Source organism: Tigriopus californicus, chromosome 10, assembly GCF_007210705.1.
Source record: "Tigriopus californicus strain San Diego chromosome 10, Tcal_SD_v2.1, whole genome shotgun sequence".
In the NCBI taxonomy this organism is placed as follows: domain Eukaryota; kingdom Metazoa; phylum Arthropoda; class Copepoda; order Harpacticoida; family Harpacticidae; genus Tigriopus; species Tigriopus californicus.
In genome coordinates, this window is record NC_081449.1 from 6701082 (window position 1) to 6716809 (window position 15728).

Sequence of the window (15728 nt, forward strand, 5' to 3'; positions counted from 1 at the left end):
TGTTGATATTCACTACTGCGAATAATCTAGAATTCTTTTATTAGAATTTCGGTACTTTATACCGTGGCACAAAGTCGGAAGTCAAAAGGTCAGAGTTGAATTCGACCCTAACGGTAAGCACGTACGAATTTGCGCAGAACTGTCTGCTCAAAAGCCATCATCCTATTAAATTTTGTGGAAAATTCCACGTTTAATCGAATCATGGATGATAAATCACAACACTTATGATTCATTGACTAATGCTCACGACCTCGGTTTCGTGAATACGAGGTCGGCTAGATAAGACAGGGCATGATGATGATGTGTTTGTAACAAGATCCTTTTGAGAACGAGTGCTATTCGATTCTTGCCCATGAGTGTGGAGGCAAAGGTCATGCTCAAGATTTTTTTTGAGTGAGGAAATTTCCTTGAAAATTGTTTCAGAGAGTGCGAAAGTCCACAGCTTTGGATTAACATCAACATCAACTTGAGCATCGTTTCCAAGAGTGATTGCCATCTCGTACGTACACTTTGGTTCGCTGTATAATTGTTACGCGCGCATGCCTACTTGTTCACTTTTCTTCATGGCCGAGGAGTGGGTTGAGAGCGTTGAGAGCGACCGCGAGATTTGGAGGGCTAGGACCCGAGAAAGACGGAGAGAGAGGCCAACGAGAACGAAGGGAGTGAAGGGTGGTGATTCCAAAGTCCCATTGCTCAGAAAGCACGACGGATTCGAAGCCTGCGAGAGTAAAAACCGGGCAACGCCGTGAAATCTCTTCAGTTGCAATTGTGTGGTCATGAGAGACGGATCCCGAGTTTCTACTGAGCGTTTTTGCTGTTCTCACTTCGGTGACCAAAACAAAACCCAAGACACCATGATCAATTCAGACGGAGATGGAAAGAGTTTTGGACGAGTGCTCAATGTGTTCTATCACATTTGTTTCATATGTTTTTTGGAAACCCTCCGAATACTCAGGTTGGCGGCGGCCAAGTCAGAAAATCCCCCAAATTACCTGGAATCCGGCCAAAAGACGCCTCCTCTGTTAAGAACCAAGTCTGTGAGTCTTAAACCTAGAAACAATCCTTCTTCCCTCCATTCCCAATCTGCCCTGGTCAAGACGGTGACCATCAATCGGACGGTCCTGCGTCTTCAGCAAAGAAAACGAGCATCGCGAGTTGTCCCGAATGCCAATCACAGTACTACCACACCCAGTGCTCCCATTATTAGTTTACTGAGTGGCTCTCAACATTCGTCAAATCGTGGAGTTTCCGCCACCGAGCAATCCCGACTCGGCAAATTCCATAGCTCATATCAATCCAAACCGAGACGAAGTGTCAGCACCTTATTTGTCAGTACATTAGAGGCTGTGGAAGAGGAATCTCTGGCTGATTTGAGAACACCTTGATGAACCAATGTGTGGCCTTCCTCATACCTGTGATATTTCTCAAATCTACGTTGCATCCTTGGTACTCGTATTTTGTTTGCATCCCACGGGAACTGTACGTTTTGGAAAAAAGTGATATGACTTAAATTTTAATTTACCATGCATACATACATAAACATAATGGAAATAAACATTGCAAAATCTTTAAAGTCACGTTCTTTCACTTTAAGATCTTGAGTAACTTTATTGGCAAAGTTTGATCTAAAGCACCTAAATCAGTGAGCAAAACAACAGCAGTATTTTGACGTCTTGTCAGCTCTGGTTGCGAGATCAGTAATGGAATTTCAACTAGATCCAGTTTGGTTTTGAAGAATGTCCGCTATCTTTAACATTAAGAATGTTGACAAGCTGAAAATGGTCAATGGTATGGATGCATTGATGCTTCGAGTAGTCTTAGAAGTCTGATTCATGCCTTCTTCGGAAAGATATCCTGACGGTCTTGCTTTCCTCATAGCAATGCACCATTTTTCCATCTTGACCTCGCGGATTTCTTCGGATATCTTCGGGTAGAATGTGTCAAATGAGACCTCGCCCAAAGACTGGAGATCCCAAACATCGATTCCATCGGCAATTCCGGCTGAAAAATAAGGAAAATGAAGCCTTTAGCAATGGATTGCACAACCACTAATTTGCAACAGACTTCTCGGAAATAGGGACCACTACTGAACTGGTTTTGAAAAAGTGATTTGTGGATAGATCTATCCGTCCGACATGTCTCATTCTATTTCTACAATCGCAGGACAACGGGGTTAGAGAATGTCTGCATGAGCGACTGGGGTCCAAGGCAAAGTCATTGATACGTAAGACGGTACAGGGTGTCCGACGACATGTGAACATAGGACCTTATGAATCTATGACTTCATATTCGAGTCAAGTCATTGTAAAGCTTTAAAAAATTCAAGCCACAGGCATCATCGCAGTTATCCTCTTTCTCAACCCACTTTGAAGTTACGGAAATTCGAATACAAAAGAGAGGAAACGTGGTGCAGTGGTTAGGGCAGTTACTTAACATGAGGGAGGTCCGGTTTTATTCGCCTCTCCGACCTTTCTCAAGGAAGCATTTAGACGATAACCACGCCCACAGACGAAGAACCAAAAATTATACGGATCACGACAATGCTTAGCAGAAGTACATGTAAGGCCGATGTGATGGCTGGCTTCGCTGGCCGGGTCAGGCTCTTTCCTTCGACCCCACCACCCAAATACATTTGCAAATTTAAGCTAATATAATAGGTCACTTCAGATCACCACGTTTTCAAAATGGCGTTGGTGACATTGATAATCTAAAGTGATCTCTCCCACATCGACATTAATTTGTCGCATGTTCTGAGATAGGAAGCATTCAATAAACTGTGGTATTTCTTTTACTTTCCTGGAAAACGTAGAAAAATGATCTTTTGGTCTACAACTAACGATGCAACCCAGAAATATCAGACAGCCTGTACATGTACTGCAGTATTCGTTAAAAAACAAGATGGAGTCTTTGCAATCGCTTTTATCATGAGTGACGAGTGGGTAACCAGGAAAATATTAAAGCCTGTTTTATCCCAATTCTAATTGTCACGTTGCTAGTTGCCACCACGAGTTAAAAGGGGGCATTGGTTGAAGATATTTGAAGCTGTTTTGACCTCGAACGCTTTTTTAAAATTAGAGACCAGTTTACTCCTAGCTTGAGTGGCTTTTAAGTCCATTTGAGTGATATTAGTTGCAAATCTGTGCCAAGGTTCGAGGTGTGAATGTCGTCCAGCTTACTTAGATAACTCACATTTTCTCATAGTCAAGTTAAGCATCAGGATGGTTCCACGTCTGTGGGTGTTAATCATGTCTTAGCAAACTTAAAGCTTAATTTCAAGGTTCACATTTGACATTTATTTACTCGGGTTAACTTTTTTATTTTTTCCATGTGTTACTATTACATCTTTTACTAAATACATGATTGAAATTGTTTTTCCTATTGAAAGTGGACAAGTTAAAATCTTTCAAAAAAAATAAATCCTTCAATGCAAAGATGTTAAAATTGACCCATAAAAGTGGGATGTTTTTGACGGTCAAGCATGCAGAGGCTCATTCTCTGAGTAAAGATCACAGTTTCATGACACCTTAAAACATTCACCCATTGAGTTAAGAGCAATGCTTTGCACAACAGAGGAAACTAAATTATGATAACCTTTTAAAGAGCATGTGGTGGCAATTGTCTCAAACAAAGTCAAAAAAGGCATTTCTCTAGAAACTCAGGCAGAGATACTCGTATAAGACGAGAAAGCACTCGCACTAAAGTACTGTTTTAATCCCTTGGTCAAATATCTTTTATCTCGTTTAAGGTATGCAAAACGTTGATAGATAAAAAAAGCAGGTACGTGACTTTGACCTCATTTCAGGTATGCTTGTACTTACCTAAGGAAATCGAAGAACATAACATCTTAATAAGAAAAGAACGTTACTACAGCACACGTACGCGTACTTAATTTTTGCATTCAACTATAATGAGAGTGATAACTGATCATTTATTACCAACTAAGTCATATTGATCGATTTTAACTGCCAGTTTTCTACAGTTAAGTGAAGCACTGAAAGTAACAATTTAACACAAACATTCTAAGGAAAGTTAAATGGCTGAGTCCATTCATTATTTTACTTGCTGAATCCAAATGAAACGCACCGAAAACGTTGATGGGATCATTAAAATCAATGCAATAAGCGTCAAGATTTTTCCCACAAATCTAGCAAAAATTTCATCTTGAAAGCTCTGTCAAAAATTTAAGCAAAGTTAAACTTTTAAAAAGGGGCCTCTCTAGACTCACCGTGAACCATGGCATAGTAGACACACATTTGAGGTAAGAAAGCATCTCATGTCATTTGCTACACATCTATGGACAAATGGTGAACAAAGAAAGTCCATGGAAAAGCATCAAAATCCCCAATAAGCTCAAGAATGGGATGTCGTGGGGATGGCATTGCCTACTTGGACGAAGAATGGAGCATTTTTGGTCCCTAGCTAGCACACTTTAGGAATGTGATGTGATAAAGAAAATTTCTGGAAAATTATGCAGTAAAATAATATCCTGACAAAAAGGTCCACTATTTGGATGACTTCTTAGTCGCCCATAGGTGAATTTTGTGACATGCCAATAAGGGCTAATTGTTCAAGAAAGATCAATTTAACAGGATAGGTCAACATCAAGGGCCTGCATACTACAGCTGTGCATCGGATCCGACAGGATTTTTTGCAATCCGAATCCGCGAATTTTTTCGCAATCCGACGGAATCCGAATCCGAAATTTTCTGCTCAATCCGCATCCTAATGCGATAGCTCTGCCCAATCCGAACGAATCCGCATCCGAATTTTTTCTCGGATCCGAATCTGAATTCGAATCCGAGATATATTTGCTTCTTCCGACCATAATCCGAAATATTTCGCAAAATCTGATGCAAATCTTTTGTTCACCCAACTGACCTTAAAAGAACTCATTTAACCTCAACTAAATGTGCACTTTGTCACTAAAACATTTAAAAATGATGAGATGGAGTCAAGTTGCCTTAGTCAAAGTATAATTTTCCTGTTGCAATAATGTCATTTATTGTGACAATAATTCAAAAGCATAGCTTGTCTTTGTCATATGCCACAATTGTAGTACTCTTGAATATAATTCTGTCATCAAAATGGTGCAAAAGTTGTTCATTAACAGGCTTGATGTGCTGAGGTATTCTAATTTCCTCTTTCCTAATATTGACTGTAAGGACCAAAACTATTTTGATCCTTTTCATATTCTTTGAAATTTTGGGTTTCTTTATTTGTGAGGGATTGCCACACAATTATGATAACTTTTAAGACGGAAGGTCCATTCACAGCTTTTAATATTGATGTTCTTTGATTTTCCTCACATTTTGAGGGTTGCGAAAGTAACCATTCATAAAATAAATTTACATACATTTAGTTTATCTTGCAATTTTTGGACTTGGATCGGATCCGAACCCAATCCGAATCCGAACGAAATGTTCAATCTGACCGAGCCCGAATCCGAAATTTTCTTCCCAATCCGATCCGATGCACAGCTCAGCTCAGCTCTACGATACCTAGGTTAAGCAATGCTGTCTAAATACTTTCAAAGAGTGGAGAAGTTCAGAAATATCGAGAGTTAGGCTTTAAAAACAGGATTCTCTAAAATATAGAAAGCTTAAATCTGAAATTAAGGCATCCCTATAACTCTTCACCAATAAATGTCATTATAAAACTCTGAAGTTTCTATTTTGAAAGTACCAAAAATCAATGAGGTTCACGCACTTGTTTTTAGGGAAATAATCTTAACACATCTCAAAATCACCTCTGGTCTTATTGATTTCTAGACGAGACTAAACACTTACATATTTAAGAATTGCCATGACCTGTTTGTATAAATCCTTTGACACCTTACCTAATTTTAATTTTGCTTCCACATTGATAGTTTGATCACGGCATCCTATCTTTTATTTGATTTTGAGTCGACTGGAGCCTGGACATGATCTATTGGAGTTTTGGACAATCATACTTGACCTGTTTAGTCGCAAAGCATACGTGGTCAAAAGTTGGGCCAAAAGCGTAAGAAACATTTTTTTTCTTCCTTTAAGCATAAGTAGCATGAGGGCTATTTACGATTGACTTAGGTTATGATTAGTCAGTTCATTTTAAGATTGTGAGGCGATCCTTTAGTAAATGCCCGAACAGCCAAGTAGTTTGTTAAGGGTCTGTTGTTCATTGATGTTCAGTTACGCAGTTCAATGGGAAAAAACTATGTTTATAAAAATAACGTTATTTAATTACAATTGCACATGAAAATGTTCAACCAAAGCAAAAAAAATATCCATGCGTTAATAAATTAACTATCTCTTTCAGGCCGTGATTAACTACAATTTTGGGACTCTTAATTGCAACTTAACCATATGGCTATGACTGACAAATATTTGATCATTTTCAATTTTCAGAGGCTTAACGTACGTTTTGAGTGTAGCTTCGAGCTTTTGATAATCCCGGTTCGTTCATAAAATGAAGTCCTGCTCTCTGATTCTTCGTGCGCTTTCGTTGTTCAATATGCTTCGATTATTCGTGAAATGCATTAGCACAGTAGTCAAAATTCCTTTTACGTTTTTGAAAGAAATACTAAAACACATCTTGGCATCTTGGAGCACGCAAAATGAAATGAAACGACTATGATTTTTATGCTTTAAGAGATTCTAACTCAGACTAAGTTAACATTACAAGCCAGATCATGTACGAAACTATAACTTTCGAAAACCTATTTTATGGACATTTAAAGTGTATTCTTGGATACAGTCGTCTTATTATCTCTCGACTAACATTTCTCGTGAAGGTGGTAAAAAAGCCTAATCAAATTTCGAGGTAAGTACTAGAAGATATCTTTGTAATTTTCTGCCTTGCGTTCTTTTACTCCGACGGTTTTTTGAAATGGGATATAACATTAGAAATTATGCAACAAAAATCATATTTTACTTTTGCGACTTTGAAATTTGGTATTTATCGCTTGGGTATTAGATTTCAAATACATCGGGGGCATTTTTGAGCTAAAAATGAGGAAAATGAACCATTTATTCCCATGTAACTCGGAAACCGTACAAAAGATCATGTTAATTTGTATTCAAGTGCCAACTGAATGTGCTCCAAAATGTCCATTAAATATGTTTTCAAGAGCTATAGGTTTTTAATTCTTTGAAAAGCATAAGGTTTTTTTAAGTGAGAGATTTTGTTTCTCTATCAGAAAGGGAATAACTAACAGTAGATCAGCTAGGCCAGTCTCAGGTCGGGGTTATTGATAAGTTATCTACACGTATAGATCGGATTTAAGTGACCGTATTGCTCTGGCAGAGTTAATAACCGTATTTGGCAAAGGTACGTGGCAAAGGTACGTAGCAAAGCTACAGAGGGAACAAGAGGGAAGGGATTTAAACGTTATCAACTGAACATGTTCTGTGAAATGTAGATATAGCTTAAACAGTAGGTCACGACGCCGTGTAAGCCTTTTCCCCAATAATACCGTGGTAATTGCTCAACTAAAATTGGGTACAAGGCTTTTTCATGCAATGCTCTTTTATGAGAAGATTCAAGGGAACCAACATCAAAACGTTTTCCTTCTGTCGTAGTACTAATGTGCTCTCCCAGCAACAAGTCGACTCTCTCGATCATGCAAAGACTAGTTCAGTTAGGAACTTCGACTGAAATGCACTGGCCCTTTCCATCCGTACGATGATGTAACGAGAATAAGACGTTTTCAACGTACTTCTGACTCCATCCAGATCGGTGACATCTGGATGGAGGCATAAGTTTGCTTCACGGTGTTAAATGTAACCCCAGAATACCGTGGCACACGCGAATCTAGGTTTGTATCTAAGTGTTCTATCTCTAGAAAGGTTCACAAACACGTACGAATTGATTTGGTGCGATAAAACCTACCTGCAACTGCGGCTCCCAGGGCTGTGGTTTCGGCCATAGATGGACGCTTGATGGGAATACCAAGAATATCGGCTTGTAGTTGGACCAACAAGTCACTCTGCGACATTCCTCCATCCACAAGTAAAGAGTTAATTGGACACTCACAGTCCAGCTGATCAAATGAACCGTGCGATACCTTAAACTCGTTTTCAATAAATCTATCTCTTAACTTGAAACAAAACAATAATGAGTAATGACCTAGTCGTAATAAGTTGAATAAGAGTTCAAGGTATCGTAAGTTTGCTAATTTTCAGACCTTCATTTTGTCAAGCACATCTCTCGTTTGAAACGCCACGGACTCCAGAGTAGCTCGGCAGACGTGGTCTCGAGAACTGTACTGACTTAGACCACAAATAAGGCCACGGGCCTCAGGGTGCCAATGAGGTGCCAGAAGACCGGAGAAGGCTGGCACTACCACCACACCCACATCAGTCTCGGCTTTCAAGGCGAGTTTTTCAATCTCTTTGATATCTGACACGAGATTCAAGTTGTCTTTGAGCCATGTAAGAGCGCTGCCAGCCACCCCAATCGATCCTTCCAGGGCGTAGAAGGGTCTAGCGTTGGGGCCTAATTGAAAAGCCACGGTAGAAATAAGGCCATTCTCTGACAGTCGCATGCCAGGACCCACGTTATAGAGCATGAAACATCCTGAGCCGCACGTATTCTTAACTTGTCCGACTTGAAAACAGTTTTGCCCGACTAACGCCGCTTGTTGATCGCCCAACATCCCAGAAATGGGGACCCCGTCGAGTGGGCCACCCATGACTTTCCCATAGATCTCAGAGCACGATCGAATGGTAGGCAAGATATCCAGGGGAATGTCGAAGAAGTTTAGCAGGTACGGATCCCACTGAAGTGTCTCAAGGTTCATGAGGAACGTTCGACTAGCATTGGTCACATCCGTCAGATGAAGGCCATTTTCAGCGCCAACTAACTCATCCCCCACTTCCTCCGACTCTTCGCCTCGAGTAAGGTTCCACAAGAGCCAAGTGTCGATGGTTCCAAAGAGTAGGCGTTTCTGTTCCAACGCCCATCTCACTTCTGGCACATTGTCAATGAGCCAACGCAATTTGAACACCGAAAAGTACGACGAGAAAGGCAAACCATTCAAAGGTTGGAAATAAAACAACGGGTCGGATTTGCGTTGGACCCGTTTCATGTAGCTCTAGAAAATAATTGGACATTCCAATCCATCCCATCCCACTTCGATGATAAGCCAATCAATCGCACCTGAACAATATCCAAACATCGAGTATCCGACCAGACGATGGCATGATGGAAAGGCTGGCCCGTGACCTTATCCCAAACCACGGTGGTTTCACGTTGATTCGCAATTCCAATGGCCACCACATCGGCAGGATCCACATTCAATTGGATCAGATTGGCCACAGTGGCTTCAATGCAATGGCGAGCTCCCTGAATCAGTTCCATAGGGTCCTGTTCCAGGAATCCAACTTTGGGGGCCTGAGTCTGAACGGGCATCTGATGATACGTGATCAGTTCAGCCGTGTTGGCTGCAAACACCAGGAACTTGGTGCTGGAGGTGCCTTGATCTAGGGCCCCAATCAGGGGGCCCAGGTCCTTGGCACCATCCAAGGACGAAAAGGTCATGACTCCACCATAGGTAACGCCAATTTTGGTGGAGCGACTTGGTTAGAAACTGTGTTTATTTTGCTTTGGAAGATCCAATGTTTTTTGTTCATTCACGTACAGCGTGACTAATGGATATGCGCTGATTGTTTGTTATCTGACCTGTGGAATAATATTGCCGTAAAATCGATTGGAAATTGATTGCCTGGTTCCACTTTGAAGCCATCAAGTTTGCCTAATAATTTGAATCGTTCCAAACCAATTGTGAGCAAACATTTATAAAATTTTAGGATTATGTGTTCAAACACCCAACTTAAAAGACGGCACAAAAGAGTATTGTCGGAAGTGGTTCAAATATTTTTTAATCTCAATTATGTACCTTTTTGTACAGCACATAAATATGTCACCTAAACAAACTCATTAGTCCAGAAAAAGAACAAAGAAAGCCCTAGGATGTGGCAGGCTTGGCAAAATGTCGCGAAAAGAATGTGAAGACTTCTTGGGATCGTCATTCTCGTATATTGCAACGCGAGCAACTTGGGCGTTATATCTGTTTCTCATTGATAATTGACAGGAATAGCGAGGCCCTGTTCTAGATTGGAAATGCGATGGTTTGGTCTTTGTAACTGAAGTTGGGTGCGCAGACGTCAATTTTCGAGCTGGATCCGGAGCAAGTCAGAATTCGAATGGGTGCCTCTTGGCAAATGATTGAGTAAATACAGCTACTTGAAACGGGCACCACAGATTGAACTTCACCGCTGAGATTGGCTTGATACAACCTAAAACCGAAGCCGTGATCATAAATTCATCGTTCCACTCGGCTTCTGCCCTTGGTAGTTCTAGACTCACATGTTCATTTGCCCACCGATGAGCACGCGATCGCCCTGAATCTTGATCTCGTGCACGCCATTTTCATCCGGGGGTAGGGCCTCGTTCGGCGACATGGTACGCAAATGCCACACGGCTGCGCGGGGTCCGCCACCGCAAGCCTTAACAACGCCATGATCAACTTAACTTTAATACAGTATGCACCGCGAGCCGAGCCCCAATGAAACTTACCAGCCAGTCTGAGTTTAGACTCACAGCTCCCATCCACTTGCCCAGAGATGGACGACACAATGGCTCCTTGTCACTGGGTACCAAAGTCGACGTGTTGGAATTCTTTCGACGAACATCCCATAAACGAACGGAGCCATCCTCACTGGCACTCGCAATCATGTTGCTCTGCGGACAATGCGATACGCTAGAATGACATGAAAAAGAACCTAGTACCTTAAAGCACACCGACCCAAGGCTCTAGTTCAATGGTTTCCCAAATTCACCTGTGGACATAATTACTGTGCCCACGGAGATCCATCACCGAGAGACGCGTCTCGAGATCATATACGTGGACGTGATGATCACCGCCCGCCACGATGAGATGTCCGGCTGTTTGAGGTGACGAGTTCAGAGCCAAATAATTGGCCTATCCTTTCAACAAAGGTCGGGTCAGATCAATTTCATGCACATCAATTAGTCAAATAACCTTACATCCGTCTCAATGGCCGTTCCGGGTTGTCGAGGCAAGGGCAGCGACCAAGCTTGTTTGGGGGATTTCTTCCTGATACCCGCCCATGTCCAACCACTGATCTCTCCTTGAGTGCCTACAAAAGACATACCCGAAGTTGATGTGGACCAGCACATCCATGTCATGCTCTCTTCACTCACCAATGATCAAATGATCCGGGTTCGATATCAAAGACAAGATTGGTTTTTTGGTTTCTTTGGCCCAGAATTGGCAGAAATAACTGGACGTGGAGCTCAATTGGGCCGCTTGAGTGGGCGTTTCGTCGGTCACCACCTCACCTCGGGACCTGCAGAATGGAAAGAGAGTAGATTGGTGTGCTTCCTCTACAATGAATGCATGGAGTGGTCGGTGGTCTTCTCCTTAGGTACCTTTGGACGATTTGCTCCAAGGAGTAGATGACGATTTTGCCAAGATGATTGCCCACGGCCAGGAGTTGTCCATCGGGTGAGAAGCATTGAGCAAAAAGAGAGGTGTACTCTGCCACCATTTCCACACTGGACAAGGCGGGAGACATACTGGGACACGTCCTTGGAACGCCGGGATTAGGAGTGAGCGGGAGAACCAACGAGCGAGCGTCACTCACGAAATCACACTTTTCTCAACAAGACTGTATGTTTGTTGTTGTTTTGGATTCGGTCAATCTAACCATGATAAATGACTGGACTAGGATCGGATAGTTTGTCATGAATTAGGTAGTATGTTTTACTTTTTGATCCCATTGATGGTAATTGGCATACGATTAGGCTGAACTTTCATTACTTGTCATTTGACGGTTTGAATTGGCCAATTTTACCATAAAATTATTTCTCATGGCTCGATTTTGCAGTGAAGTCCGCAAAGTTCAACTCTTAATCAAAGGTTATTCAATCATGGTCGTGAAGATTTCTTGTCGGGGGAAATTGAATCGAACGTGCTTGAATCATTATTGCGCGATCCAGTTTTGTCAGAGCATCCCAGGTGTCTGTTATGATTACAATTTTCATGGGATCCTTGACACCATCGGTTAGCGATCGCGACGTGGTCACCCTTGCTTCAACTTTGAGTGCGATGTTGTTATTTTCATGTAGTCTGTCTAATTCAGCTGCTGTTTGCAATACTCCTCTACAGCTAACCTAGCTTAGCAGCTCAGAGGCCATATTCACAAATAGCGGACATTGGTCATTGGTTGGTGAAGAACGGGAAACTAACACGCAGAATCATGTCTCGATCCGCTCGCCTTGGTTGGTCGATTCTTAGAGGGACTCGGGTGGGCGTGCCAGCCAAGCAGCCGCGATTATTCCACACAGCTGCGGTTTGGCGTGGGGCCTTGGAGGGGAAACCCGTGACCCGCTCGCCCGAAGAAACCACCAAGTGGGCCCAGGACAAGATTAATGAAGTGAGTTAGACTTGCGTGTGAATATATCTTAGCGTAGGTATGGTTTGACTCGTAGAGTCGAAGGGTTGTCGACTATTAGCAATAGTCTTGGAATGGTAGTCGTCTAGGGTTGATGGAGGGTGAGTGGGGGCTTGGACAGGCTCTTTGGATGTTTGTTGGATTGCTAATTTTGGTGGATATGAAAGTATAGCTGGAATTATTGATGTCACAGGACTGGACCTCGTTTGGCTTCTATCCTAATGACCCGACAATGGACTCAATTATGCGTCATTTTGCCAGCTTCTCCGTGGCTTTGATATTTTGTGGCACCATCTTCTGGTACATCTACATGCCCGACGTCTCGTAAGTTCCTCTCCTTGTCAGTCGCAATGTTGCTCGTTCCTTGTGATTGACTGCTGTAATGGCCAATTCTCCCATTGTAGACGTCGCGATTGGGCTTTCCGAGAGGCTTACCTGGTATTGCGTGAACGAGAAGCCCAAGGACTGCTTCCCATTAGTCCGGACTTCATTGATCCAGCCAAGGTGCCGTTGCCGAATGATGAATACTTCACCGACGAGGAGATTATCATTTGAATACCGTTTATTAAATGTGTAGTGATAAGTATATCGTGGACCCGATCGTATGGTCTTCCCTTTAAGCCAGGGGTGACAATAAAGGCTCCCATGATCGCTAATGTGCTCAACTTCAATATCTAACCTTAGTTGGTGATCAAGGTTCAATTGTCCTTATCTGTTGTATAAATTTGGATCACCAGAAGTGCATAATGGTGTGATGAGTGGATGGACATTATGGCCTAATTGAAGGTGTCGAGGACCACAATGGACAATGCCAAAAAGAGATCCTGCAAAAGGGAATGCCAGCGACGACGACATGGTGGTCGAGCATTCGAAACAATCCGTAGCAGGGCCTTGGAGACTGTTGTCAGGGCGAGGGTCAGTCAAAATCCTGGACGTTCTGGGGAACGGTAGGCCATAGAGTACAGATATCCAGAGAGTCAATGAGGAAGGGTACAAAGGACCTTAATGATAGCACCATAAAATGTGTGTTAGTATGGTGTTCGCGTAGAGGGTCCATTTCATATCTGGCCGGGGACGGAGTCCTGGACGCGTTCGATCAAGGCAGGGTTCTCTTTTTTCATTGACGAGCTCAAAGTTAACCGTTTAAACGTGTAAATGTCAATAGCATTCGTAATAATTTAATTCAAAGTGAGTGTGAATCCTGTTGTTCAATATGTGTGCTTTAATCGGATTCATTCGAGTCTTCTTTCTGGTTCTCTTTCCATTTGGTCATGGACCTTTGAACAGTGGCATAGAAATCCTTCTTTTTCTCCCAAGCCTTGGCGAGATCAAGCCCAGGCATGACATCGGCTCGTCCAAGCGTGTTGGAGGACGCCTTTTCACGGTTCATCACTTCTTGGAATCGGGTCATTTTTCCACGGTCCGAGTTTCTCCTGGGTCGAGTTTTCAAAGCTGCCGTGATATTACGGGCCTCGGTGAAGGTTTGGAGGTGAAGGGACGAGAGATGAGATTGCCTCAATAGCTCATGTCCTGGATCTAATCTAGGTTCTCCGTCAGTTATCGGGCTCCTGGTTTCATCTCGATGTAGATACTTAGACTCGTTGACTTCGACGTGCTTCGCATAGCGACGCATCATGTTCGATTGAGCCTTGGCGCCCATCAGAGGAAACACATATTTGAAATCGAAAGCTTCCAAAGTCTCCAGCCAATAATGAATAGATGTGAAGCCTCCGCCCAGAAGGAGTGCCTCTATCCCAGCTAGAATATGAAAGCTCATGTTCTGAGCAAGTATGCCCGTGAACGAGCCAGTAGGTTTTCTGGCTTGGAAATGAAAGTAATTCACCAAAGGCTTGATCAAAACCCCTTGCAAAAATACGGTGAAGAGGATCACGGACAAGGTGGTTGTCATGAATACGTCTCGTACTTCGTTATGTTTTACCGAGGCTGCCATGGCGAAGGACACTGCTCCCCTTAGTCCTCCGAAAGACATCATGAATAGATGAGACATCGAGAGACGGTGAAGTCTACCCAGGTTAAGCAAATAACCTAGACTGAAAGTGACGACAAAACGAACAACCACGCAAAACAATATGGTGTATCCAATCAGAGTCCAATCCCACAGATGTCGATCCTTCAGCACATTAAACCCCAGAATCAAAAATATTATGGTCTCAGCGGCAATGGCTAAAATCTTGGCGTTGGCCTCCACCACTGTCACGGAACTGGGTGACATACTGACAAAGGCGTAACGCCGTTGAGTCAATCCTACTCCAATCAAGGCCAAGATTCCCGACCAATGAAACATTTGGGCCGTGGTAAAAGCCAAATAGGCCAAAGTAAAGACGACACTGGGCTCGAGGACTTTCTTGGTTTTCATGGCACTGCAACAAAGAGCCGTGATCGCCCCGAATACCATTCCAATGAGCAGCCCACCCAAGGAGACAGTGAAGAATGAAAGGACGGCGTATAAGTAAGTCAAAGGCTGGACATTGACAAACGCAATCTTGTCCAATGTATCGAAGTAGACCACGGTGACACCGTCATTGAACAAGGACTCACCAAAGATCAAGAAATATAAGTTAGCTTGAACACCAATCTCTTGAAAGACGGCCAGCACAGCCACTGGATCCACAGCCGACACGATCGAGGCCAAAAGTAGGCATTTAGCCAAGGTCATTCCGTAGCATAAGTGCAAGAGTCCACCGATAATGAACACATTCAAGCTGGTTCCAACAACGGCCAAGACAAGGATCCCATCCAAATTCATGAGAAATGGCTTGCAGTAGAGCTGATAAGAAGCATCCAAGATGATCGGGGGAAGGAGGAAATTGAAAAAGTGCTCGTAAGTGATGACTTGGCTCAAAGGGCGCAAAATGCCCATACCCCATGATAGGACGGCCGCCAGAATTCCGAGCAAGATGAGAATGCACGATTCCGGAACCATTTCCGAGCATTGTCGTAATCGGGTTTCTCTTAGTATTATTAAAATCACCGAACCCAAGGCGAGAAAGGCCGTGAACAACCACAGAGTACCGTAAGTGGAAAAATTCAAATGGAACAATAAATCTGTCCCAGGATCGCCACTAAAGTTACCGTGACCGTGTAGCAGCTCCATCGCAACTAAAATGATTGAAAAAAATCACAGTTTGATTGTCGGAATCGCATCCGAAAACTTGTCGGTACCGGAAAATCTCGATTGTGACATGAAATGCAGGACCTATATACCTATATAACAATCCCAGTTTCAAAAAGAACATCTCATCTGGCAGGATT

At 42.8% G+C, this 15728-nt stretch overlaps 4 protein-coding genes across 4 annotated transcripts; 1 reads left to right on the forward strand and 3 right to left on the reverse strand.

Moving 5' to 3' along the window:
• Window positions 1-1500: 1500 nt before the first annotated feature.
• Window positions 1501-9627, reverse strand: LOC131887880 (glycerol kinase-like). Its single transcript, XM_059236601.1, has 4 exons — window positions 9136-9627; window positions 8162-9070; window positions 7867-8017; window positions 1501-2001 (listed from the first exon to the last, which is right to left on the reverse strand). Exons 1-4 carry the CDS (start codon window positions 9514-9516, stop codon window positions 1709-1711), a joined length of 1734 nt encoding a protein of 577 aa, XP_059092584.1. The 5' UTR covers window positions 9517-9627; the 3' UTR covers window positions 1501-1708.
• A 202-nt stretch (window positions 9628-9829) lies between these two features.
• LOC131887881 (THO complex subunit 6 homolog) lies at window positions 9830-11713 on the reverse strand. The gene is made up of 7 exons (XM_059236602.1): window positions 11431-11713; window positions 11203-11348; window positions 11026-11138; window positions 10818-10960; window positions 10555-10738; window positions 10345-10484; window positions 9830-10274 (listed from the first exon to the last, which is right to left on the reverse strand). Exons 1-7 carry the CDS (start codon window positions 11574-11576, stop codon window positions 10088-10090), a joined length of 1059 nt encoding a protein of 352 aa, XP_059092585.1. The 5' UTR covers window positions 11577-11713; the 3' UTR covers window positions 9830-10087.
• A 456-nt stretch (window positions 11714-12169) lies between these two features.
• Window positions 12170-13111, forward strand: LOC131887882 (NADH dehydrogenase [ubiquinone] 1 beta subcomplex subunit 11, mitochondrial-like). The gene is made up of 3 exons (XM_059236605.1): window positions 12170-12437; window positions 12649-12779; window positions 12860-13111. The coding sequence occupies exons 1-3, from the start codon at window positions 12261-12263 to the stop codon at window positions 13008-13010; spliced, it is 459 nt and encodes a 152-aa protein (XP_059092588.1). The 5' UTR covers window positions 12170-12260; the 3' UTR covers window positions 13011-13111.
• Window positions 13112-13613: 502 nt separating this feature from the next.
• Window positions 13614-15594, reverse strand: LOC131887879 (sodium/hydrogen exchanger 1-like). The gene has a single exon (XM_059236600.1). The coding sequence runs from the start codon at window positions 15568-15570 to the stop codon at window positions 13678-13680; it is 1893 nt and encodes a 630-aa protein (XP_059092583.1). The 5' UTR covers window positions 15571-15594; the 3' UTR covers window positions 13614-13677.
• Between the last annotated feature and the right edge of the window lie 134 nt (window positions 15595-15728).